Source organism: Carassius auratus, chromosome 21 (assembly GCF_003368295.1).
Source record: "Carassius auratus strain Wakin chromosome 21, ASM336829v1, whole genome shotgun sequence".
NCBI lineage: Eukaryota > Metazoa > Chordata > Actinopteri > Cypriniformes > Cyprinidae > Carassius > Carassius auratus.
In genome coordinates this window covers 17,681,508-17,709,485 of record NC_039263.1, presented here as the reverse complement: position 1 = coordinate 17,709,485, position 27,978 = coordinate 17,681,508, and the positions used below count along the sequence as shown (strand labels likewise).

The 27,978-nt window shown below is 38.1% G+C and overlaps 2 protein-coding genes across 3 annotated transcripts in view; one reads left to right on the top strand and one right to left on the bottom strand.

The window, feature by feature from the left end:
• LOC113038752 (mitotic-spindle organizing protein 2) overlaps nt 1-27,978 on the bottom strand; it is a 1,160,083-nt gene that overhangs the window by 9,911 nt on the left and 1,122,194 nt on the right. The window lies entirely within an intron of this gene.
• On the top strand, nt 8-27,615 carry LOC113039153 (guanine nucleotide exchange factor VAV2-like; the record flags this gene model as incomplete). The annotated part of the gene is given in 27 exon segments (XM_026197052.1): nt 8-118; nt 265-279; nt 4,168-4,266; nt 5,738-5,806; nt 6,088-6,188; nt 12,530-12,629; nt 14,940-15,035; nt 15,742-15,810; nt 15,990-16,076; nt 17,383-17,468; nt 17,548-17,560; nt 17,562-17,681; nt 18,094-18,108; nt 19,472-19,581; nt 19,672-19,773; nt 21,068-21,156; nt 21,334-21,347; nt 21,572-21,593; nt 21,886-22,013; nt 22,330-22,398; nt 22,579-22,640; nt 22,985-23,101; nt 23,205-23,292; nt 24,049-24,172; nt 25,806-25,892; nt 26,162-26,316; nt 26,408-27,615. Coding segments are annotated over 27 exon segments (2,196 nt in total), but the record flags the coding sequence as incomplete, so codon positions are not given.

Below are 27,978 nucleotides of genomic sequence, written 5' to 3'. Positions count from 1 at the left end.
TTACTTGCACAGTGAGCATGATGTGGGAGAGGATGACATATATGACTGCGTCCCCTGCGAGGATGACGGGGACGACATCTACGAGGACATCATCAAGGTGGAGGTTAGACAGCCTATGGTGAGTGAGACACCATACGGACAACGCTCACTGGTGCGTGTGTGAGAGAGGATATAGATGGATTGTTTTCCTGTCATTTTCCCTCGGCTGTGCGCAAGTTCACTTGCTCTGCTTACATTTACTGCTTTGCCTCCTTAATGCTGCAGATCAGATACATGCAGGTAAGTGTCACGGTGAACCGCACATGATTCTCTTATGCTCCTTTAGTGATCCTCTTTCCTTTCCTTTAAATGTATGTCGACACAAGCCCTAGAACCCTTTATTTATATATATATATATATATATATGAAGATGAACTTGATGAGCAGGTCTAGACTCTCACTCTCATTGACAATTCACTGAATTTCTACAGTTTTATTTATTAAAGGAATAGGTGACCCAAAAACAGATAAATATATAAATATTTTGTCAATGAATATTTAACCCTCAGATGATTTAATTAATGTTTACACTGCTATTTTCCATGCAGTGAAATCACATGATGTCCAGGGACCTAAAAGACCTTGACAACACCTAAAATCTTATTTGTGCACCAACTTGCGATTTGAAAATACTTCACGCCAGACCATTTTTTTGCCAGACAGTTTTGCATGCGTTTTGTAACTAATCAGGACAGACCAGTTTGCTTATGCAGAAACATAGGGCCCCATTCCTAAAATATGCATTTGATCGGATTTGATCCTGAATACCATAGATTCTATCCTACATGAAAAGTGAGGAACAAATTTGCATTTATGAAGGCAGAAGCTGACATGAAAATTGTCTAATGTGTACAGTACACCAACTGTAGAGCATGTGTACTAATGTTTCGACTCCCATATACCTTTAATTCAGTTAATTCAACATTTGTTTATGAAAATAAACTTGCAATTGCAATATGCATTAACTGTTTTTAATAATTACATTGACAAAATTAATTTGTATTAATGATTTATTGAAAATAATAATAATTTATGCCCACCTCACACAATGTACAGAAACTATAAACTATAGTTGACTTCAGAAGACTTGAGATTCAGAACCCCACTTGTTTGCACTACTTGCTATTATGGTACTTTTTTTTTTCCGGAACTCCTCTGTGGGACTTGAGACCAGTGAGTGGCCCAGGTGTCGCTCATTATCACTTTCACTTCACTTGCCCCACTCGTCTCAATGAGAAAACGTTGACTTTATTTTTTTATATATATAAAAACCCAATTCCAAAAAAGTTGGGACACTGTACAAATTGTGAATAAAAACAAAATGCAACAATGTGGAAGTTTCAAATTTCAATATTTTATTCAGAATACAACATAGATGAAATTTCAAATGTTTAAACTGAGAAAATGTATAATTTTCAGGGAAAAATAAGTTGATTTTAAATTTAATGGCTTCAACACATCTCAAAAAAGTTGGGACAAGGTCATGTTTACCACTGTGTGGCATCCCCTCTTCTTTTGATTACAGTCTGCAAACCTCTGGGGACTGAGAAGAGAAGTTGCTCAAGTTTAGAAATAGGAATGTTTTCCCATTCTTGTCTAATACATGCTTCTTGTTGCTCAACTGTCTTAGGTCTTCTTTGTCGCATCTTCCTCTTTATGATGCAATAAATGTTTTCTATGGGTAAAAGATCTGGACTGAATTTCAGTACCCTGATCCTTCCTCTGCGCAGTATGTGCCATGATGTTGTAATTGATGCAGTATGTGGTCTGGCATTGTCGTGTTGGAAAGTGCAAGGTCTTCCCTGAAAGAGACGACGTCTGGATGGGAGCATATGTTGTTCTAGAACTTGGATATACCTTTCAGTATTGATGGGGCCTTTCCAGATATGTAAGCTGCCCATGCCACACGCACTCATGCAAACCCACACCATCAGAGATGCAGGCTTTTGAACTAAGCGCTGATAACAACTTGGGTTGTCCTTGTCCTCTTTAGATGACATGGCGTCTCAGTTTTCCAAAAATAACTTCAAATTTTGATTTGTCTAACCACAGAACAGTTTTCCAGTTTTCCACAGTTAATTTTAAATGAGCCTTGGCCCAGAGAAAACTCCTGCGCTTCTGGATCATGTTTTAGATATGGCTTCTTTTTTGACCTATAGAATTCTGGATTGTGTTCAACGACAATGTTTTCTGGAAGTATTCCTGAGCCCATGTTGTGATTTCCATTACAGTAGCATTCCTGTATGTGATGCAGTGCCCTCTAAGGGCCCAAAGATCACAGGCATCTAGTATAGTTTTCCAGCCTTGACCCTTATGAACAGAGATTGTTCCAGATTCTCTGAGTATTTGGATGATATTATGCACTGTAGATGATGATAACTTCAAACTCATTGCAATTTTTCTCTGAGAAACTCCTTTCTGATATTGCTCCACTATTTTCTCCACAGAATTGGGGGCATTGGTGATCCTCTGGCCACCTTGACTTCTGAGAGACACTGCCACTCTGAGAGGCTCTTTTTATACCCAATCATGTTGCCAATTGACCTAATAAGTTGTAAATTGGTCCTCAAGCTGTTCCTTAGATGTACATTTCTGGCCTCTTATTGCTACCTTTCCCAACTTTTTTGGAATGTTTAGATCTCATGAAATCTAAAATAAGCCAATATTTGGCATGACATTTCAAAATGTCTCAGTTTCAACATTTGATATGTTATCTATATTCTATTTATTGTGAATAAAATATAAGTTTATGAGATTTGTAAATTATTCCATTCCTTTTTCACTTACAATTTGTACAGTGTCGCAGCTATTCTGGAATCGGGTTTGTACATTTTATATACATAAAAAGAACAATTATTTTTAATTTTGGGGTTATTTTATACTTCTTAATATTTGAGATGTACTGCATTTATTATCCTTTTTATTTAATTCCACTGTGCAAAATAAATAAAAATGCTAGCAGTTATTTTATTGCAGGAGCTTCTTCCTTTTGCTAGAAATTAGAAAGGAGGGGAGGCTGATTCAGTGCTAATGTCTGCCTGAGTTTAAAGTGTGTGCAGTCACACCGAGTGAGCTAATGTTAAGTTATTTTTAACTCACAAGGGAGGAAATCCCTCCTGCAGACTGAGAAAACTGATGCTGCCTTTATAGAGATACACACACGCACAATTTGTAGCATCAGACAGATGCTACAACAAGGCCACATTAGATTCTCACTGGGACAAATACAGGAGAGAAATAAACATGTCAGAGACCAAGACAGAGGTGTTTAAAAAGTGTTGTTGTTTCGCGTATTAAATCTTCTCGATCTTCTATATGTCAGACAATTTACCACATGAGATTTACCACAATAACCACTGGAGTTTCACATATGCCCCATTATTCAATGAAAGTCACTGTATTTGCCGTTCCCTATTCTGGCTGCTTTCTGTGTTGCTAGGCGGACCTTTGGAAGGATCCCCCCAACTCCTTTTTTGTCCAGCTTGCTGTCTAACGAAACAATTGTTTGTGATCTTGAATTTCTTTGAATGTGGGCAGGTTTGCTTTGGCTTTCTGCAACGCCAGGGCCAGATGTTTAAATGTGTGTTGTGATGTTCATTCTAGCTCTGGCCTTCAGCTGGCGTGCACCTTCCCCCTGCTCCAGCATTATCGCCAGTTTCTTAAACAAGCTTGCAAACCCGCTCGCATTACACCAAGAGCCAGTGATTACTCTTAATCAAATGCATCATGTTCTATTAGATCATTTTCTGTTGTTATTGTTTTGTGAATTGACCTCATTTAGTTACTCAACCCTCATCAAAACCACATTTATGGCTTTCCTACAGTTGTTCTTTGTGCTTTAGACCTAGACATGTGTGTTGTTTTCAATGAATGAAAGACTGAATTCTTGCTTGAACCTCAGTGTTTTAACCTATAGTCCTTGTCAACGTTTCCCTTGAGATTTTGTTGTGAAATATTCTCTGTCCACCTCTGTCTTTTACTGTAGTGTGCTTTGGCCATCCTTATTGTGACCTGAATTCCCTTAAATTACAGTTCGGTACCTTGTACAGGTGTTTAAAGGTGCTGAGCTGACGTTCTGCAGGATGATACCAACATGGTTTGTGTGTCTTTTTCTTCTTCCCATAACAGAAAATGGGCATGACGGAAGATGATAAGAGAAATTGCTGCTTGGTGGAGATTCAGGAGACAGAGGCAAAGTACTACAAGACACTGGAGGACATTGAGAAGGTGAGTGGAGAGCATAGAAAATTTAGAGCTGAAGAGAGAGGAAACGAAGGCCTGGAATTGGGTCAAGGTCTTGATAGGGTTCTCTGCGGATAGTGCGGTAACTCAAAATAGATGGAGGGAGAGGACAAAAGTTGACAACTGAGCTCTAGGTAACAATTGTTCTTAAGTCAACTTGAAATTTAAACTGAACTTTACTTTTACTTTCATAATATAGTGTGTGAATAATTATTAGGCAAGTGGATATTCTGATATTTTTTGTCCAAGCACATTTTACCAATTCCAAACCACATCAATCTTAATAACTACTAGTAAAGTTTGAATTTATTAATTTTTTTTTTATTATATAATTGTAAATGAAGGCTGGAAGTAAAATATTCAGGTGTGCATAATTATTAAGAAGGTTTTCTTTTACAGATAAAATGAGCCAAAAAAGAGATTTAACTCGAAAGTAAGAAATTATTAAATGCCCATGAGAGAGATGTAATACTAATGCAATACTAGAATTTGCACAGTTAACGCAAGACCATTGAACAACGAAATGCTTATTGGGTCAGAATGAAGATGCACATTAATTTTATAGGTTTTGTGACCGATAAGTTGAGAGTGACTCTTGAAGGATCATATCCTCTTGTTCCACTCTTTCAAGAATTTATCTTCCAGAATCTGTCAATTAAGTTTTGGAGGTTCATTTTTGGTCCATCTCCTATCATGAAAAGTCTGTCTTGCAGAGATGGACTAAAAATGAACTCCTTTGTCTACAGCAAAAAAGTACTTCCTTTGCCTACAGGGCAGAAATGCCATGCACTGTCCACAAAGTGAGAAATCATGTTTGTTTTGTAAATCAGTGCTGTTTGCATGAGATTGAATCTCGCCCTGGAGCTATTGCATATTGCACTCATGCTTGCATGTACAAACTGTACAAACTTGAATGTGTGATGTTTTCTTTTGCACTGTTTCCAATTGTGCTGTCACACACTATAGTACACACAGAATGTGAAGTGTGACAAAATAAGCCATTGTACTGTAATTAGAGGTGATGAATCCCTGCCAAAACAGTGAGAGATCATGCAGGTTTCATATTCCATACAGAGGTTTTGTTTACTGATTATCGCTTGATTAATTTCTTCCTAATTAAGTCAAACGTGTCAGTGTTGCTCTGAAATCCTTTTCTGCTTTGCAACTGAAAAAAAATAGATGCATTTGCCAGGATTTCTTGGGGTTTATTATCTTTGAACAGCCTGCCCGCAGCCATGCTAGACAAATATTATTTGACTTTTGTTTGTCAGAGACAATTGCCAAACCACAAAAAGGTGTACACAGTCTTATTACCGGTGTTTGATTGTATGCTTTGACTTTTAGTACATTTAATAAATGAATTTAATTACATGTGCCATTTCTGGAATTCAGTTCAGATTTTTTTGCTAAATATTATAGGACATTTATGGGAATTTCTTGTCTTTTACCTTTTTAGAATTATATGAGCCCCCTAAAGCAAGTGTTAACACAGCAGGATATGGAGGCCATATTTGTGAATTTAGAGGTGAGTGATCATTTACTGTATACATTTACCTTATTTTTGTAGTAACTTAAATATTGACTTATGTAGGTTTTGCTTTAAAAAAAATTGGGTTTCATTTTTTTTTTTATGATAAATGTTAAAATATACATATCTTAAAACAATTTAAAGGTTTACATTTTGGCAACGCAGACAGATGGTCAAAAGCTTGTGTCTGACAGCAAATGAATTATTCTGATAGGGCAAAAGTATGATACAACAAATAGATAAGGCTGGGCTGACAATTCTTGGCATCTCTTATACAGGACATCATCAAGGTCCATTTTGCTCTGTTGAGGGCCATTGACATGACCATGGTGAGCGGGGGTAATGGCTTGGGAAAGATCTTTCTGGACTTCAAGGAGAGGTCAGTACCTTATTGGAGTATTTTGGTTTATCACAGTCAGTACTGTTACAACATATCTCCCTTTTGTCAACACCTTAAGCATCTGTTGAGCTGAAATGACCTCAAGTGAAGGAGGCAAATTCTTGCTGTTGTCACCCTAAGAAAATCCAAGACACCAGCAGCCCAGCTATTTTAAAATAAATCCTCATCAGCGCCCAGAACCCAGAGGGCTTAGAAAGAAAATAGACCTGGCTGCGAGAGTCTGCTGCTTTAGAGCTGAACGCTTCCTGTTTTGAGTGCTCTTTTTTGTCTCCTGTAGCTGCTGTATCAAAAATCAATAACCAGATAATAGAGAATGTTTTAGCTACTTTATCCACATTGGATGACAGATACCCAGGGGCTCTAGTAAAATCATAACACCATTTAATCTACCAAAGGATTTAGCCAGCTGCCATACAGTCTCTTTCTTTTTACAGGTCATTTTTTTACATTTGTCTTTCTAAAAACATCATAAAAGGGCATGACCTTAAAATAACATTTACCCCAAAATTTAAATTGTAATTTACACAACATTGAACCCCACTGACTTTTGCTGAAGAAAAAAAACATTGAGACACTTTTCAAAATATCTTCTTTTGTGTGTGCGCCTTTAAAACTGCACTCTTATTCACACAGCGGACAATATTAAGATGCAGAGGAATCAGTCATATTCTGTCTGATGTTTGAATGAGAGTGGCTATACCTGGTGTACTCCAGGTCACTGGTCTGGGACCGCTGCTGATTCAGCTCAGTAATGTGCAATTTCCCTGCATTTCCCTTTGGATTGAGAAACACTGAAGCCTGACTAAGTGACAGGCCCTGTAACAGTCAGCTTATTCTAGTAATGCTACACTGCATTAAACTCTGTCAGGCATTACTGAGACCCTCTGAATCCATATTTCTGTATAAGAGTTCTGCTCTTGCTGTGCTCAGCACAATTGCTGTTTTTTATCCCAAATGGGACCTACTTAATAAAACCAAGTAGGTGTAACACAAAATTATGACCGCACTGCAATTAGAGTTCATGCATCCTCAGAGATGAGAACTTTGGTCTAGTGTTCTGGTTTATTAAGCAGCCAGATGACCTTGCAGTAGAATCTTAGGAATTGCTGCAATTCTTGGATCATGATCTCCAGGGACGCAGTGTTTTCAGACACGAAGGTTATAAACATCATCTTTGTTATACTCGCAGATTTTGAGGAAGTAAGTGTTCTAGACTTGGAGCAACTTTACTTCAGAGGGCATTTTTGAGCTTTTTAATATCACAAAAATTATTTTAGACTTGCATCAGATGTAATTCAAGCCTGATATTAGTGTATATCTATGATCTGAAATGGACATTGGATAAAAGTAAATATAGTAAACTCAGCAAGCTTCCAAAATGTCCTTGTATTTGAACTATTGTTCACTTAAAAATGAAAATTCTGTCATTGTTTATTCATCATCTTGGTGTGAGACACAATTCAAAATATATTAAGTAATGCAGACATGTTTGGAATGATATATAAGGGTAAGCTGAGTACTGTAAATGATGAAAACATTTGAATTTTTGGCTCAACTATTGCTTTAAGGCTACTAAGTGTGGTTTGTTTCTAGTTTTCAGTTTTTCTAATAGTCAAATCTGTCATTATTTGCTTTTATATCAATAACTTGCATTGTTATAATGTGCAAGATACTTAAGTGTTTATTTTGTGTTGACTTTAAAGTCCTCAATATGCCCTTTACAGCAGCCACTTGTTCTAATGCACATTAAAGACTCTGTTTCTCTTTTATCTTCCACTCTGCTTTATACATCTAATTTATCCTCCACTTGAGTGCTTCCATAGATATCTTATCTCTCTGGTGGGTAAATGACTTCTCCCAATGAGAATTACAGTATAGGCTCTTGCGAGAGGAACTGAGACTTTGTTCTGCATCAGATTTATTGAATACTGCAGCTGCAGAGAGCATTTACATTCTCACAGGGAGAGGCTGATCTCTACATTATCATTACCTACATCTCTGTGATGAAGGTAATGATAATCACAGGTTCGTTTTCAGTAATGACAGCCCGCTCTGACGAAAATCTCTCAAAATGTTCTGTAAGATCTAAATGTTTTCTTTAAACTCCTGTTAACTGAAGCAAACCCACTCAGAATGTTTAATGCTATTTACAGTTGTTTAAGTTGGTGACAGGGATAGATTGCTTCCAAAAAAAAGCACGGAAGAGAATAGAAATTGAGGAGACAGCCCTATTGTTTCCATTTGTCAGTTTGCATAGACAATTGGCCCATTACAAGGCTCTTCCTCGAGCCCAACGGGCAGCATCACGCAGAGTCGGCATGACAGGAACGCCTCTCTTGCCTGCACTCTTTTGTTTATGTAATTCTGAGCCTGTCATCTCATTGAGCCAGTCTTCCGTGGGTGCCCTCACTAACATGCACTTTGGCACGACATTACAGTGGTACGTCCCTGTTCTGACACGCATGGCCATTTCTCTGTCCTATCACTGAACATTTTTTCTTTCTCCTTGATTTTATTTCTTTCCTCACCTCTTTGCCTGTCTGTATTGCGCATCACCATCAATAATTTTATCTCATGCTCACTTACTCACTTACTGTTCTCTTTGAATTAGCTAATTCTCAGTCTCAAAATGTGGTTGACACTATGCAGGAAATAGCAGTCTAATAAGAAAAAACAATTGTGCAAGAGAATCCTGCATTGGTTTTTATAAATGTTTTCCTCAATGAAATCTGACAGGACATATTTACATTTGGTGACATTAAGCATTAAATAATGCTGAGTATTTTTGGCAAATTATTCATTTCATTAAAGCAGGGTTGCGTCATTCGCCTTTGCAATTATTCATCTGATTGGCATGTTTCTGTTTTTCATTATGGGATGCACGGTCCCTCTCTCTTTCCTTTCAACAAAGAGAGAAATGGCCAAGGGATTTGGCCGTTGTGCGGCTGCTATCTTCCACACCTCCGTCCATTGCTCCAAAAGCCCAGCTGCCTTTAATTAATTTTGTTATCTCCACTTGTAAGTCCCTGTGACCTTTTGCGGCGCTGCGTTCCATAGAATGAAATAATTGAGAAGCTTTTCATGAGCCGTTGACACTGTGAAGGGCATATTAAAGAGTGAAATTCCCAAAAAAATCATCAGGCTGTTTTCTAACGCCACCTCGAGTGCAAAGCAAATCACAGCTTTTAAACTGTGATAGAGGTCGTTAAAGTCTCAAATGGGAATTTTTTTGGAGTGTTATTTCCGAACTAATTTATGTTATATTGGCAGATTGAGCTCAGAGTTGCTAGGAACATTATGAGTTGGTTTGCGTTGAAATCGAGCCACTATTCACTTCGTGCGTGCTGTGTTAGAGTGAAGGTGAGGGGTCTTCAATGCCTCATGTCAGAGACTATTACATCTTTCACCAGCCTGTCACTTCCACTTTGCTTTGCATTTTCCTTTGCTGTCCTGGGTCTTTTCCAATGGACAGATAGAAGCTGGAAGGAGAGCGTCTATACCAAATTGTATTTTCTGTGAAATAACATGCATGACAGCTTTGCCATAATGAGAAAGCCGGTGCGGCGGGTGATAGCACCGGAAGAGAGTTGAATTCAAAGAGCACATGTTTACACGCCAATGGCACAGGCTTTCACCCTGGGGAATATTCACACTTAAGAAACCCAGGGCTCTCTCTCTCTCTCTCCTTTCCAATCACATCCCACCCTCATAGTCTGAAGTGCCAAAAGAGGAGGAAACCAGGATGAACTTTTAGAGAAGAGACTGAATAGCCTTGACTGTTTTGCCATTGCAGTTGTCAGTATGTTGCATGTCTAAGGTTGGCTGGCGTCATAAAGCTAAGAAGACAGTGGCAACACAAATTGCAACATTTCTTTTCATTTCCACACCTTCCTCTTACAACTCGTATGCCTTGGGGAGGTGGAGGCCAAGTGTTTAGCACTCCAAGCTGGATCAGTCAACAGAATTGTCTTCATGAAAAAGCGCATTCCTTGAGGCTACACTGCTTAATGTGCGTTGCTTCTGGTTGTTAACATGTTTCACTTCTACTCTGATTGCATTTAAACACATAATTAATGGGTCATTAAAGAGCGATCTCCGTTGCACACTGATGTATGTCCTAAATATACAACCCAGAATGAAAGAGCATTTGCAGCCTTCCTAATCAAATATGTTCGATGGATGTGTATGCCACACTTCACAACATTATTTCTAGTACTTGTAAGTTTTTTTCTTTGTTAATGGGATGTTAGCCAATTTAATACCATTAGATGCTTAGCACAGATGAACAATGCATGGTCTTGAGTGCATGCATGAAGGAACATCCATTTGAGCACCATGAATGGATAATGGAGATGGAAGGGAAAAATCATAGCTATCCATAAACCTTTCAAGTACAGGTAGGCACAAATGAAAGCCTGGTTTGTATCTGTGCTCTGTTTTCTTGTCACAATCTCAAAGCACACACAGAGGGCCTCATCTCATACAGCATACAAACACCCAGTTGAGTTCTCTTTCACATATTCTTGCACTTGAATGGACAGATGCACACAAAATTATATCAAAATATATGTTTCTCTATGAGTATCCTTGTGCGCATAATCTGTTATGTCTAAAGTGAACATGTACAACGGAGGAAAAGAATTATAGATGTGTGCCATGATATTCAGTTAGTGCATTCAGTCTAATAGTGACAGCAGCCTAATAACCTGCTGCTGTCGGTGTCATTAATGTTAAGATTCATATCAAGAAAGATTCATATTTAATTGATACAGTGAGGTCTATGCAGTGTAATTGTACATTACAGTTTCTGTATCTGAATACTTCTGTTATTTTTGGTCATCCAAAACATTTTTGTGATATGTTGCATCCCTAGTACAACAATTTACAATTTTCTGGTTTAAAATATTTTTGTTATGCAAAAGCTTTGTTAAAGTTTTTTTTTTAATTAGTAAAATGTTAAAAAAGTAAAACAATACGTTATTTTTAAACGATGTGATTTTAAAATGTAAACGTTTGATGCATATAATACCTTTTAAAGCCATATAAAGACACTTTATGTGAAGATTCTCATTCCATTATTCTTGCATTGTTTCAAGTGTCCTACAATAAAACACCCTCTCTCCCTCGCAGTCCATTTTACGAGGCACCTGAAACATTTAATCTGGAAATTGCCTTGTAAAGAAGACCTTCATGTTCAATTATGCCTGTGACATCTGTTATTACAGCTAATTCCCGGCACCTGCTCCCAGATTTTCAATATGCTGTTGAATGTGCGTTTTGGCTCATAATTGAGCAGGGCCACCATTAATCTCCATCAGTCTATTTCCATGAGGAACCAAGCTGCCTCTCTTGTTCCAGATTAGCCTTTAATCAGGCCTGCTTAGTCCAAGGGCACGGAGGCCCAGACATTGAGCAGAGCAGCAGGGGAACACCCTTTTCAGCTCAAGAGTTTCAGTTAGTTTCGCACTCATTACAGTAGCAGATCTTAACGGGTGGCTTGGATGTCAACATATAGAGGTGTGACACTTGGAGGCTGAATTGCAGACCAGATTGTAACACTTCAGAGACCACACTTAATGAGCTGGATTTGAGTTGATCTTCATCCTTTGATTCATTCAACCTCATCCAGATGTATTTTGCCTTAAAGGATAATCCAGTTCGGATTTAGATAAAATGTATCTTGCTTTGATCTGACCACTTTTCTTCTAGATTTCATCTTTTTTCTTTGGGGTTCTATAGGATTACAGGCAATTTCATTCTTCTGATCAAGGATAACTAAGTAATGAGTATTATAAAGTGAAATTGGTTTAACCAAGAACACAGTTAAGAGGCAGGCAAGCTGAGAGCATCCAAGGGATTGAGCTTGCCAACTGTGCCGGTGTCCTACTTAAATCAGAGGCAGAAATCTGTGCCACACGTGGGACCATCATCTAGACGAGATGACTTTGAGCTGCTTCCAGAATGTGCTGATCACTATCAGGAGTCCATTGTGAAATCTAATAAATGTGTCTTGATGTTCTCAGGGGCCCAAATTAACTTATAAAGAGAGCACAGCAGATATAGGTCTATAATGAAATTATGTAACACTAACTATCTGGTTTATCAATAGCACATTTTTATTTTTAATGGTTTCAAAGATTTAGGTAAAACTGAAAATAAACCTAAAAATTCTATAATTTTTGTCTTATTACTGACCAAACCCAAATTACAGTACATCTGCTGTTTTCTATTTAATTAAATCTGTTACTTTTGTATGTTGAGTCTGAATATTGAATGTCATTGCAAAGTCTTTGTATCGATCTGTGATCTTTCTTTTGTAGACTGCTGATCTACGGCCAGTACTGCAGTCATATGGAGAATGCTCAGAAGACACTGGATGAGCTGATTGCCACACGGGAAGATGTCAAATGTAAAGTGGAGGTATGCTCTTCACATTTCTCTTGTACATTCTTAGTGTCTGTGGCATATTGATGTTTCAGGTATGCAGTGTTGTACATATACACAAGCATTAATTATTTGAAATATTATTTTGTTTAAAGAAGTTTCTTATGCTCACCAAGGCTGCATTTATTTAATGAAAACACATTAGAATAGTTATATTGTGAAATATTATTACAATTTAATATAATTGTTTTGATTTTAATATATATTTGTTTTTCTGTCCATTCTATTTCTTTGTTGGCAAAGTCGAATTTTCAGCAGCAACAACTCTTTACAATTGTCAGTTTGTTAACTTTCTTTTAATAAAATAAAGTAATAATAACACACACACACACATGTATATATATTCAGTGTGCTTTTTACTGCTGGGACTGGATCACTGAGTCAGTGTGAACCGACGGCTGAAGGTCTTGAATCTATGGCAGCTTTCATTGGCCAAGGCCCGCCCATGAGGCCATTTGTCCGACATGTCAAACAACCAATCATAGTTTGTTTCGTTTAGCGTCATATTTCGGGGTGTGGAAATGTCACACAATAACAGACCGGTGAGTAAAACTCTCGGACGTATTTTAAATATTCTGTGCAGCGAACTTTAAATATTTGACATTTTTGAAAATCCAGCGTTTAGGTGATCCTTATAAGCACTGGTCGTCACAGTTGTCAACTCGACGGCTTTGTTCTTTCATGAGGTGGTTTAGTGCCACAGCACTTTTGTTTCTAGGCAGAACGTTAAAGAACGTGACACAAACATCTCCCGGAAATCCTGTAGAATTCAACCAATCCGATGACGACTTTGACACTCCTGAAGCGTTTCCAATTTTGTGTCCCATATGCATCAGACGTTTAGCCACCGGTCCATGAGTGGGACGTCTGAGGCTGAGACTAGTGTGAACTGAATCAGTCTAATTAAAAAATAATAATAATTATGATTCAAGCATGTTTTTGTGAACTGGATTAATTAAATGTCTTTAAAATTTGAAAGCTCCAGGACACATTTAATGTTTTTGCAGTAAAACAATGTGTGTTCCAAGGCAGTAGTGTGCATTTGAAACATGAGGTGATGTAATTTTTTATCCTTAAGTGAATTAATAATGCTCAAAATCTACTAAACAACATGCAGGTCTCTCTGACTAAAACTGTACTTCTCATCAGCGACACCGCCTCAAAGAGACTCTTTTAACAGCTCTTTCTCCCAGAGACCGCTCCAGTGGTCAGCCCCGGCACTGCGTTCCCTCAACAGACTGCTGTTGACAGTTTTGGGACATGAACTAATTTTGCTCTCCTAATGCTGCTCAGGACTGCAAAGACTACAGTGCTGTTTTTGTGCCTGCCAGTCTGAGGCAGTGTGGCTTACTTGAATGACTCCAAAAATAAAGACTGGCAAAAGAAGCCATTATTACCACATGGGACTGAAGGAGATTACAGATGAAATCACAGCAACCGAAATTCTAGGCATGCTTGTTGACAAATTCACCAAATTATCGTCCTTTTATCTCACACACAAGAAGGGCCCTGTAATTGGGTTCAGTCCATTCAGTGCGTGGTTATGGGACCTCTTGGAAAGAGACGAGTGGCTCTTGTAGTGGATTAGTCAGATATCCTTCATAAGGAGGGACGTGGAGTCACTGTTAGTCATAGAGATGATGAACCTCTCCCTCTGTCTACTCTGACTGTCAAGCGTGACCTCTGAGAAGTCTGTCCTCATTGCCTGCTTGTCATTTGAGAACAGGGAGGATAAAAATGAAGAGATTAACACATAAAGTGACGACCACTAATCGTGCGGAGGAAAAGAAAACATTTGTTTATATACAGTTCTAAATAAATGTTCTATTTACCTAATAAATATTTCTGGTCTTATTGTGTGTGATTAGGAACAATCAAAGCCTGTTTCCATCTCAGAGTAAAAAAAAAAAAAGATAATTGTGTCTAAAATATGAAATAAAGTCGCATTGTGAGATACAGGGATCCAGTTATGAATTTAAGTTATTATATATAGATTAAAAATTTCTATAGTAAACACTATTCCAACATGTTTTCATAATCACTATTACAAATTTGGAGAATAATATCACTAACCAATAATATCACAAATCCAGTCAAATCTTAATGGATAAAATCAAGTCTTCCCTTTTATTATTTAATTATTTTTAATCTTACAAAATATGTCACGTTCCAGAAAGCCTTGTCATCTTGAACAATTATGTCTTGTTAAATTCCACTTGGTTTTTATTTGTTCTGAGATTTTCCTTTTTAAAACTGCTGACCTGTTGAAATAATCTTCCCCTGCAGGAGTGTACCATGAAGGTCCAGGAGGGGAAGTTTAAACTTCAGGATCTCCTGGTGGTCCCTATGCAGAGGGTCCTCAAATACCACCTTCTGCTTAAGGTGAGAGCCACCATCAGCATTACTATAAGCTCATTATGCAACCTGTTCAACTTCCATTTATTCCAATTTAAAGTTTGAAGACAGCAGTACTTTGCAAACCCCCAAACCCTATAAAACATTCAGATCATTTTACCTCATCCAACAAGACCCATGTGGCTTTCTACTCTGCCCAGCCACTGCTAATAGAGATCATGTATAAAACAGGACGCCCTGCATGATACAAACCATCATTAATTCACAACACGCATTAATAATGTATATGGAGAGAAAGACTGTGACGTGTGACAGACGGCCAGGATACATCGGTGAGGGAAGTGAGCATTGGGAGGTGGATACAGTGACACTGTTGAAATCAGCCATGCTTAAATCATATTATCCGCAGCCCATTTCATACACTCAAACCCTTGGTTGCTGTGTAGCCTGTGTGTGAGTTGTGCTTGAGATTGCTTGTGCTTGTTTATTCAAAAGTTTGCTAATTCTAACTAGACCTCCTTATTTTAGGGACATCCACATTTGATGTCCTCAGTTAAAAAAAATATATTTTAATATTTTTTAGAATTGTAATTACATGCATTCAATCAAGCATTTCACATGTTCAAATATATGTAATTTCTTTACCCGTTATAATAATGTATTTTTAGAGTGAAATACCACCATAAACAGGCACAAGTCTTGCATGACTTATCATTATGTTATCTGTCCACAGGAGTTAGTAAGTCACTCTATGGACCGCCCAGAGAGACAGCAGCTTAAAGAGGCACTAGAAGCCATGCAGGTTTGAACCGTTTATGACCATCATATACACATAATAGCCTAATAGAGTGTACGATGTCAATAGATGGGTTGTAATATAATTATCTCTAGCATAATGTTTAATGTGCAATTATCTCTGGGACTTTTGGGGGATGAGTGGCTTGGATTTTTATTGTTGCCTTTGTCTGTCTGACTTTGAAGGACCTGGCAATGTACATCAATGAGGTGAAGAGAGACAATGAAACCCTGAAGAAAATAAGTGAATTTCAGAGCTCAATAGAAAATCTAGTAAGTGTTCATGAAGTTGTGCGATACACTGGCATGATGTGAAAAATGCAGAAAGAGGTCATACATTAATGGCCATTAATAATGATTATGTCGCTGTTTGTTAGATATTTGCCTGTACATGAAATGATATCCAAACATTTAATTCATATTCAGTGGCCTACCCCTTTCTGTTGAGGTATCCATATCATTTTCAATTCAGAGAACATGGACTCAATATTTAAGCATTTTTATATAGACTCTAATTCATGGTGGCTTCACGAAAAGCTTCTATGAGGTTTGCAAAAATATAGTTGGTCCCCTCGACTGTGTGAATTGAAAGACTTATGATGTCTGAGAATGTGCACATTTCAGTATTCTGGCCAATACCTCTTTATCCCCAAACATTTAGTTTTTTTACAAGCCTCCACCTGCCCCCCTGTCTGTCACTTCTGTTCCATAAATAAATCCTGAAAGCCTCCAGGCCACGAGAACTGGCAGGATGTATTTAGGATTGTGTTTAAAAAGGAATGAAATCAGTGTATCCTCTCCCGGTAGCTAATGTAGGAATAAGTGTATCAGCTCTGGTTTATTTATGTGAGGGTCTGTGGGGCAGATGACGCCCGCGGCTAAACATCAATGAGCCAATGAGGCATTGCACTTACGGACAAAAGACATACACTGTGGACTTTGCCTTTAATAGCTCCTAATATAGCAGCAACTGTAGCATAATAGCCTATATATACAGTTACTTGTATGTATGGTAGTATGTACCTTTTATTTGACAGTAGCATCAAAGAATATTGCGTAAAGACATATTCTGTTTCTACAATATGCTGTTTTTCTCCCATTTTAAAGCAACAGTTGATATATAAACTAATGTTAAATAAATATTACAGAAATGTTCTTACAATAACAAAAACAGTATGGAGCTGTATTGAAATATTTTGCAATAAAGAACTCTTTTGACATTTTTTTCATACAAACAAATGATCAGAAAACAACACTGACACGCAAGGCAAGAAAATCTAAACCAAAACCTTTAATGTGCTTGAAAAAAAGCTTTTGGACCAAACTTTGAGGAAAATAATCATTGGTTTTGCTTGCAGAATTTTTCTTGGGATGCAAACTAAAGATAGAAAATTATCCCTATAGCTATCCATATTTTTGCAATTCCATTTGATGCATTTAAATTGTACTTATATTTTCCTGTAATATATTCCATATTGCAAACAGGGACAAGTGACACTTAAATGTATGTCACGAAGTAATTTATATGCCAGTAGAAGTGCATTAACTGCGTGTGTGTGTGTGATTGCGTCATTCACAGCAGGTGAAGTTAGAGGAGTACGGCAGGCCGAAGATTGATGGAGAGATTAAAGTGTGCTCTATAGTTAACCGAACCAAACAAGACAGGTACGACTGCACATTTATTACGTTTTCATATGCAACAAAAACAAATTGTGTTATCTTTTTTTCTGTTTTCTGTACCTAGATACATCTTCCTGTTTTGATAAAGTTGTTATTGTTTGCAAGAGGAAAGGATATAACTACGAGTTAAAAGAGATCATCGAACTTCACCTCTACAAGATGTCCGATGACCCTATGAATAACCGTGACATGAAGAAGGTGAGAGGCCTTTGATCCGCCAGCCATCAGGCCTGTTTCAGAATAAATATACCTGATTATATTGCTTCTTTCAAATTGATTCAGTCAATTACATTTATGTATTGCGTGTCAATGATGCAAAGGCAAATGGGACAATCTGATCGTTTGCTTGGTGAATAGCACAGATGGATTGCTTTCATTATACTTTTGTCCTTGAGTGATAAAGCATGATGCTCATAATTTCAGCCAATCAGAGGTGATGCACTGCTCTCTTTGGTGCTCTAGCATGTGTATGTAAATGCAGAGAAGCCAATGCATTCTCCATAAATCTAACAATCAGGAATTTTTGCATGTATATGAGAATGCATGTGTAACTGGGTCTCTTTCTCTCTCTTTCTCTCCTTTTCTCTCAATCTCTTTGCATGCCCACCAGTCGAGTGGAAAAATGGTAAGCTGAATGCTCATGTTCTCTAAGCATTGAGGTGCTGTGATTGTGCCGTACACTGATCTGTTTTCTGTCATCTCAAGAGTTCCACAGCGGCTTTACACTGCCAGAATGTAATCATCATGTTTACAAATTGACGATTTAAGATTTTCCAAAGATGTCCTGTAGAATCCACTTCACATTTCAAGATGTTTTTTTTAGGGTTAGTTCCAAGACTCAGCCTCCTGCTTTCTCTTGTAAAACCAACGCAGAAGTGACTTAAACTGTAATTTTGTCAACTGGCCACTTGAGGCTGGCTGTAGAAGGGAGTCAGTCCATAGACTTCCCATGTTAAAATGGCAAACTTTACAGCAAGAAAAAACATGTTTACAGCCTGGTTCAAATAATGATATTGGTCATTATAGCTCATTTTGCCCTTGATGACAACTGTGAGGGGGTGAAGTTTTTTATAACACATCCGTTTAAATTACATTAAGCCTTAAAGTTCTGCATAATTGAGGGCTTGGCCACTCAAGTGACAGGTGGACTGCCTCTGCTGACACTGTCGTTGAGTTAGGTGAGCATGGCTTCACAACCAGCTCCTGCCTTTTGGCTCATTTTCAATTATCCAGGAGTGACACGCTGCCAAGATGGCGACAACCCGCTCCGCTCTTCAGAAAACTGCGGGTGACATCACGGACACTACATTCATATTTTTATACAGTCTATGGTTACTTCAACCATAAATGAAAATTGTCTTCATTTACTCACCCTCACATTAATCCAAACCTTAAATGATTTCTTTTTTCTGTTGAACACAAAAGAAGATATTTTGAAGAATGTTGCTAGTAGACATTGACTTCCATATCATTTTTGTCCTACAATGGAAGTCAATGGCTGCTTTCTTAAAAGTATCTGTTTTTGTGTTCGGCAGAAGAAAGAAACTCATACAGGTTTGGAACAACTTGAGGGTGAATAAATGAAAAGAGAATTTTCACTTTTGGGTGACCTATCCCTCTAAAGACCCCATGTCCAAGTCAAATGAGAGTTTTGTGACCTTTTAATTCACATCCAAAGTTTTAAGGGTCTGTGTTAGTATAGCATTGACAAAATTAAATTCATATTTAGCAAATATACAATACCATGGAAAAGTTTGGAGTCAAAAAACAAATGCTTTTTAGAAATGAGAGTGATCCTCTGACTAATGCTGTAGATTAGGAGTTAGTAAATTGTTGTTAACAGTATGACGTAGCTAAAACCTTTTGGCTGTTTTCAAAAAGTGGGGACAAGAAAAATGCCCCATCAAAACATCCTGTTTCAATAGCAAATTCTGTCTATTTCTGTCCACCTCCCCTTACTTAATCAACCATCTTCTCTCCACCCACAGTGGTCCTATGGCTTTTACCTGATCCATCTGCAGGGGAAACAGGGCTTCCAGTTTTTCTGCAAGACAGAAGACACCAAGCGGAAGTGGATGGAGCAGTTTGAGATGGCCATGTATGTTAGAACCGCATCACTGTCAGAATTACACAGTGCTTTGATTTTTTGATTGCCATATAACACTGATTTGATTATTAATCCACACAGGTCAAACATCAAACCCGAAAGAGCTACCGCCAACCAGCATAACTTCCAAATGCACACGTTTGAAAAGAACACCAACTGCAGAGCCTGTAAAATGCTGCTGAGGTGAGGGCTCACACACACAAATGCCACTTCTCTCTGAAATTACAGAGGCAGCTCAAGAGACGGGCTTCAACCCATGTTACTAGGCTACTGGTCTGACCTCTATTACATGAACTGCTTCACTGATTGGCTGTATTGACTGTGAACTCGTAGTGCACTGACCTACATTTTCCACTCTTCAACACAGGTCAGTGTGCACAATGGCTGCTAATTATAACAGCTCTGCATTTCAATCTGTGTGCAAACTGGCCTGGGATTAGTTTGGATGTTGAATGTTGCCGCTTAGTTGTGCTGACACACGGAGTCACATGGGGTGATTGTTGTGGTTGTGTTAATGCATGAAATGTTGGCTTCCAAAGCAAGCATCACTATTACAGTAGCTGATGCCTAGCATCTGAACAAGCCTCTAAATAATAGGCACACCCTTAGTTCTGTGAACATTATTCATGCCTGAAATTGTGTCTTGTTGAATTGTAAGCAATAAAATGCATGATTTTGGATCCACCTATGGCAAAAAAAATAAATTTGAGGTCAGGACCAGAACATAATTGGTTTAAGATGTTGTGCACATTACAATTGGTTTTCAAATACAGTATTTTTAGAACTGACTGTCCATACTACCAAGTGATAAAATCAGTTTCAGGCAGTGTTATCAATATCTAATGTATCTGTTATAATAATGATGTTAAGTTTAAGTGCAAAGCCAACAGAAAACAGCTTGGAGTCATCATTGACCAAGAGGATATAAAACTGGAAATGTAGTTGTGTTCAAAATCTCTGATTTGTTCACTATACACTACATAGAGAGTCACAGTTCACTATAAGAAAGACTAAGTAAAAATGAGTAAATTAGTTAAAACAGGCATCTAAACATCAGCATTCAGTATGTTCTTGCTGTTCAGACTACCAAAAAAAAAGGATTGCAAAAGAAATCTGTTTTTTTTTGTCCCATGTCTGAACATACAGTAGATATGCAGCAAAAAACAGAGACTTGTTGGAGGGCTCTTTAGATATGGACCAGCAAACAATAACCCAAAAACACCTTAGTATCTGCTTAGCAATTCTTTGGCAACAGCTTACTGTACAACGCCCTAGCAACATAGTGCTGTTATGCATGGGCAAACATCATTCAAAGCCATAATAAAATCTAGTTGTTTGGATGAATTTGATCTTCAGTAGGACCTCAGTAAATGAAGACAATGACATTTTTCATTGGTCGTTCCCCTACAGTAGCTGCCTTAAGATTCAGACAATTTATCATCAGCATGCGTCTCTCACTCTATCATTTGTTCTCTAGGGGTATTTTCTACCAGGGATACTACTGTGCACACTGTGGGACTGGTGCCCATAAGGAGTGTCTGGAGGTCATTACCATCTGCAAAATAAGTGAGTCTTTAAATAGAAAGCTGCTTCTCTAAGAACTACATGTATATTACATCTGCCCTAATTAAAGAGGTCAGACCACTGACCATGCGCTCTCTCTCTCTCTCTCTCTCTCTCTCTCTCTCTCTCTCTCTCTCTCTCTCTCTCTCTCTCTCTCTCTCTCTTTCATTATTATTTCAGGTCCTCATGATTCGGTGAGTTTTTAGTACCCTGTACTAATAAACTTCCAGCTCTCAGATAAATGAATAATACTCTCTCATTGACTTGAACCAAACTTTACTTCTCGATTTAATCTTAAAGTTTGTCGTTAACTTTGAAAAACACTTTAGGGATGTCTTAAATGAAGCCTGATCTGCTTATATAACAACTATGTTACACTTTGTGAATTAAATCATAAATTCCCCTCTGTCTTTGACAGGAGCCAGGGCTTGCACAATCAGGTAAAAATATGAGTAAAATGTGATTTTTCTGTGATCCTAATGTGGTTATGTCAATATGAAAAATTTAGATACTGTGCACAGCTTCAGGCTGTTAAACGGAAATGGACCTCATTCAGAGCATATGCGTTTAAGAAATTATACATCAGCTATCTGCTGCCATCTAGTGTATAGACTAGTTAACGCATGCAGAAAACGCAGACTGTGGGTGTGTTATAAGAATATGAATTATAAGCATCCATGTACTTTATTCTTTGTGCAGTTATAAGCTTTTTCCCCCTAATGCGTTCTAAAGGTCCAAAGATGGTGGCCATAAGAAATTACCATGGTACCCCTGCCCCACCAGGAAAGATGCCTCTCTGCTTTCAGACAGGCGAGGTCATTGAGCTCCTGAAGGGAGATCCAGACACATCATGGTGGGAGGTATGATATTATAAAATTAACATTTGCCATGTTTACATATATAACCTGTTGCAAATTTTACCCTTTCTATGTGCTATATTATAGTAAAAATAGCTGTAATCTTTAAATGAAGTGGAGTAATTAGTCAGTTTGGCCTGTCTTAGAAATGATAGCATGGTTTTAAATTGTTGAAATTGATGTTTGTTTTTTATTCACACGCCATTAACAGGTTGCCTTTGAACTCTGGTCATACTTAATGCAGTTTGTGAACCAGATGTCTTGGTTCTTTTCTTACTTCATTAATCTTTACCTTTCAATCAATGCATTTTCGTCTCAGGGCAAGCTCAAAACCCAAAAGACTGGCTTCTTCCCCAGTTCCAGTGTGAAACCATGTCTAGACCCAAAGGTACAGGTTCATAAAAGTAAATTCAAATCATTTTAACATACATTTTTCTTAAAATATTCCTAATATTTTCTTTCTCCCAAATATATACATACTTAAATATTAGGCTGTGTTCTTCACTATTAGATATTAAACCAGCCCTTGTTGTCTCAAATCTTTTTTTGATGGTTTTCTTCTCTACAGCCTTTCCAGACATTTTCTAGCCGTCAGTCCTCCAGAGAGACAGATTACTTCGTTTATCCCTGGTATTTCATCCTGTTATAGAACACATTGATTTTTCCATTCTTACCCTTTACATTACCAAGATACTATAAGATCTTCGTTGTTTATAATACACTGTTCAGTCTCATATTATATGTTAATAATACAATAAACTATACTACTGTCATTTTATCTAGTGAAATTTGCATTGAATTACATGTGTCATAAGTAGAATCGATGATGATTGATTAGCTTTAGTCTAATTGTGAGGCATGTTAAACCTTTATTGTCTTTTAATGAGGTAACGACCTCTGTGAGAGTTGCTATAATGATGTACAGGGTATTGAACGGTCTCATGAATGAGGTGTGTTTTCCCTCTGGGCTTCAGGTTTGCAGGAAACATGGAGCGACAGCAGGCCGACAACCTGCTTAAGTCTCACATCAGCGGCACCTATCTGATCCGAGAGAGGACGGCGGAGGCAGAGAAATTCGCAATCAGCATTAAGTGAGTATTACAGGGAAGGCATGTATTCACGTCAATAATAGAACATTCTGTCTGTCGTCTTTTAGTATTTTGTCAATCACCATTGCTATGCATCTTTTAACAGATTTAACGATGAAGTGAAGCATATTAAAGTTATTGAGAAAGACAACTGGATTCACATCACAGAGGCAAAGAAGTTTGATAGCCTCCTGGTAAGAGAAATACTTGTTAATGTAAGTTAAAAGTATAGTGAGATTTGATTATGCTTGCAGGGTTAAGACTGCACAATTAACTCACTTTATACACACATCTAAAGTACTGATTTCTTTGCAAGGTTTACGTTGTACATATTTTCTTATACGGAATAAAAATATCATTCTTATTTAATACGTATTGTATTAAATATACACACTACCATTCAAAAGCTTTAGGGTCTATAAGATATTTTTTTGTAAAGAACATTTATTCAGCAAGCACACATTCATTTGTTTAAAAAATGTGTTTTCGGTTTCGAATAAATGCTGTATTTTTTAACTTTCAATTCATCAAAGAATCCTGGAAATAATACCTTTATCATTATTTCCACAAAACCGTTTAGCAGCACAACAGTTTTATAACGTTAATAACAGTTAGAAATGTTTCTTGAGCACTAAATCTGCATACAAAAAGGATTTCTGAAAGATCAAGTGGGACTGGCTGCTGGAAATTATTAATAAATGCAGCATTGGTGAGCATAAGTGACTGAAAAATTATTTTTAAAAACCACACTGACCAAACTTTTGAACAGTAATGAATTTGTGTATAAATCGAAATCTTAAAAGAGTGTTAATGTCATTTGAATATGTGAATACTAAATTGTGAATGTGAATTTTTTTTAGAAATGCAGTTTCACAATATGTTTCTATGGATGAAAACACATGGAACATCAAAGTGCTGTAAGTAACTTTAGACATGTTACTGTGTTACAGGAGCTTGTGGAGTATTATCAGAGTCATTCACTGAAAGAGAGCTTTAAGCTGTTGGACACGACATTACGGTACCCTTACAAATCCAGGGAACGCTCAAGTTCTCGCACCAATACCCGTTCACCAGGTAAAGCAGCTTTTTATCTCTCTCTTTCTTCCGCTCCCTTTCCCTCTTCCTTTTTTTATTCTCACTCTTCTTGCTTGTTCTTGCACACATTTTTTTATTGAGCCCCTACCAGTCTGGCGAGCAGCCTTGCACAATCTTTGGACACGCTCTGGAAGCCTGAACAAACAAACGCTGCCAGCTGGTCCCGCCCTCACATTCTGTATGCCCCGCCTCCTGGTATTTCAAATGTCAGTCATCTTAGGCATGGTTGTCAAGGAGCCGCCCACTCTGGCTGAAGCTGGGGCCTGACTGAGACTTCTGGCTCCTGAGGCCAAATTTTCCTCAGCCAGTTGAATAGGTTCAAATAAACAGATGCTTCATTAGATGTATTATAAATGATGTGCCTTTGTTCATTTTCCAGTCAAGCTTAACTGGTGTTCAATGATATTTTTATGCAAGTGCGTAAAGACAATGTCTGTTTGTGAGGGGCTGAAAATATGGCTTGAAGACCTCCATATGCAACATGAGAGCTGCTTAAAGGAGCCATTCAGACAAATTTTGTTATTCACTCGCGCTGATGTTGTTTTAAACCCATGTTACTTGCTTTTTCCATTGAACGGAAAAGGACACTGAATGTTCACTGTGTTCTTTTTCGTACAATGAAAGTAAATGATACACATACACTAGCGTTCAAAAGTTTGGGAACGGCAAGATTTATTTTTTCATGTTTTTGAAGACTCTTTTGCTCATCAAGGCTGCATTTTTTGCAAGTCTCTTTTTGCTCATCGGAGCAGCTGTGGCCTAATGGTTAGAGACTTGGACTAGTTACCCGAAGGTCGCCGGTTTGAGTCTTTGTGCTGGTAGGAGTTGTAGGTGGGAGGGAGTGAATGTACAGCATTCTCTTCCACCCTCAATACCCATGGCTGAAGTGCCCTTGAGCTAGGCACTGAACCCCCAGTTGCTCCCCGGGCGCTGGATCTATAGCTGCCCACTGCTCCGGGTGTGTGTTCACTTCTCACTGCTGTGTATGTGGTCAAAACTTTCCTTTTTCACTTTCATTAATTTAATCACATTTTTACAATTTTAAATAACTATATTATTTTTTTTTTATATTATTTATTCTAATAAATACTCCAATCTTCAGAGTCACATGATCCTTTTAATATGCTGATCTACTACTAATATTTTCATTGAACCAGTGATACAATTTACCATTGATTTTCCATTTAAAAAACTGTTTTTGTTGTTGTTTAATTAAAAGTACAAAAGAACTAATTTGATTTGAAATATACAGGTCTTTACTGATACTTGTGATTAATTTAATGTCCTTGATAAATAAATGTATTAATCTCTTTAGAAAATAAAATTACTAACGCCAACCTAGGTAGTATGTAGTTTACCTTAAGTATTTTTTTTCCTGTTGAAAAAAATGTGTGTGAATGTCAGAATTCTAGTATCTTTTCACAGAACACAACTACTCTCTCTCTCACACACACACACACACACACACACACTCATACAAACACCTTGCTGATTTTGAAACCATGTCCTTGAATTTTTTTTCTGTTGTGCCCTTCCTCTTTTGTTTGCGCTCTCTCTCACTTTCTGTATGTCTGTCTGTCTCTCTCTCTCTCTCCCGCACATACTGTCTCAGCAGCCACCTGTGCTTCCTACAACTTCTCCTTCCTCAGTCCTCAGGGCCTCAACTTCTCCTCTCAAAGCTCTGCTCCCTTCTGGTCAGGTATTGCGCTTCTTGCTTGTTTGTGTTCTTGCATCATCCTTGACGCCTTCCCCAATCCCTCTACACACTCATCCCTTCATCTTTCCATGTCTTCCTGTTTGTGTTTTTATCTTCATCTCATTAGTGCTCCAGACATTCATTAAGACTAGCATTAGTCACAGGCTTTCATTCTTTCACATCTCACTCACAGTGTCCTAAAGTGTAAATAAATCTGCTGCTCTTCATCATTTTACATGCACTAATCTTGGGATGTTGCTGGCTTTGTACAGTATTCACACCCAGGATAGTCAGCACAGCTGTGGCGAGATACAACTTTGCTGCTCGGGACATGAGAGAGCTGTCCCTGCGAGAGGGGGACATCGTCAAGATCTACAGCAAGATTGGTGGAGACCAAGGCTGGTGGAAAGGAGAGGCCAACGGCAGGGTAATAAAGCAAGCAATTGATTCGAAATTAAGCTTTAAATATTACAATGTAAGCCATATAAATGACCATCATTTCCATGTTTTTCATTCAGATTGGATGGTTCCCCTCTACATATGTCGATGAGGAGGGGGTGCAGTGAAACTCTGGGGTCAAAGATCATCCAATAAAATCCACAGCCCTCTGAGGACTCTGATTCCATGGCAACATCTCATGGAAGTCTTTTTCGCTGGAAACATGTTTTACAATGAATATTTGTACTTCTCTCTCCTTTCGTCCTGTACGAATATGCTTTTTTCCCTTTCTCGGAATGTCTGTGTGATCTCTGTGAAGACATCTGCTACGAGTCTGTTGTTTCTCAGCGCTGAGGAGGAAACTGTGAGAACAGAGCAGAACTTTGCCTTGAAGTGGCCAAAGGACAAGCATGGCTTTAAGTTTGTAGAGAAATATCTGTAAGGTGCGCTGGGGTATAATGGGGGGTGGGGTTGTATAAAATTATATATAAACATAATTTATTAAAGAGAGAGATCTATGATTAAAATGCAGTTTTGAACATTTGTTCAACTGCAGCAGCGCAAAGAATATATGAGAGCGGAAAAGATGCACTTTGCATTTCTTTACAGATAGAATTTGCCTTAGTTAATGGTAATGCCTTTAGAGGTGGAGGTAAAGAGATGGATTCAGACTCATCTTGCACATACACACTCGTACATCTGCCCTGTCCAGAATTACGGTGCCTTTTCGTACATGTTCTTCACTTCCAACAGTCTCGTTTTTACAGCTGCAGCGTTAATGCCCTGTTCTGTAGCGGTGCACTCTCATGGCCCTATCCGCCCGTTCAGCTGGACGCTACTCATCCTGAAGACCACAAAAGAGACTGAACATTTCTTCAACTGGAATGAGCAGACGACCAGATCTGCTCATCATCTCACTGGAACGAAGAGGCAGCTAACCGAAAGCATTCGGTCATGACTGGAATGGCTTAGACAATGAAGGATACAAGCAGCATTATGTCTTCCTCTTCCTTCAAGAGGATGCAGTGCAATGGAGTGTCAGGAGGAGGTTCAGTTAACGCTGTTTCTGTGATTTCTTCGTTCTCAGTGGTCCAAATTTGGACTAAAAAGGGAATGCCGAATGCTGTTCTGTGCACTGATTTTCCTGAATACCCAGAGGTTTTTGTGAGATTTTCTTGTTGTCTTCTACAAGCACATTTTGCCATTCCACGTTTCTCGTCTGCAGCCTGCCACATTACTGGTGGACACAACTTGGTGCTACATATTGAAAATTGAAGTTTGAGCAGAATTTTCTTTTATGCTGTTGTGGACAAGGAAACCCACTGCTGAAGAACCTCAGCCATCAAGTGCACTTTATATGTCCAGAGACCTTTTAACACAGGACACCACACTGCACATCTGGACATTAACAATTTCATATTTAAAAACATTTTTTGAAATGTCCCTATTTTTACCTCTGGAACGAGAAAAAAGTAAAATCCTTGACACTATGAGCAGCGGCCCCTCAAATTGAACATTACCTGTAAACTCCGTAAGTGCATGGATGTGTCCCTCATACAGTCCTTGGAGAAAAACCTTTTGCTGTTGCCGGCCATCAGAAATTGAAGCTTTAAATCGAGGTTGGAGAGTGCTAGACTGTAATAATAAAGCA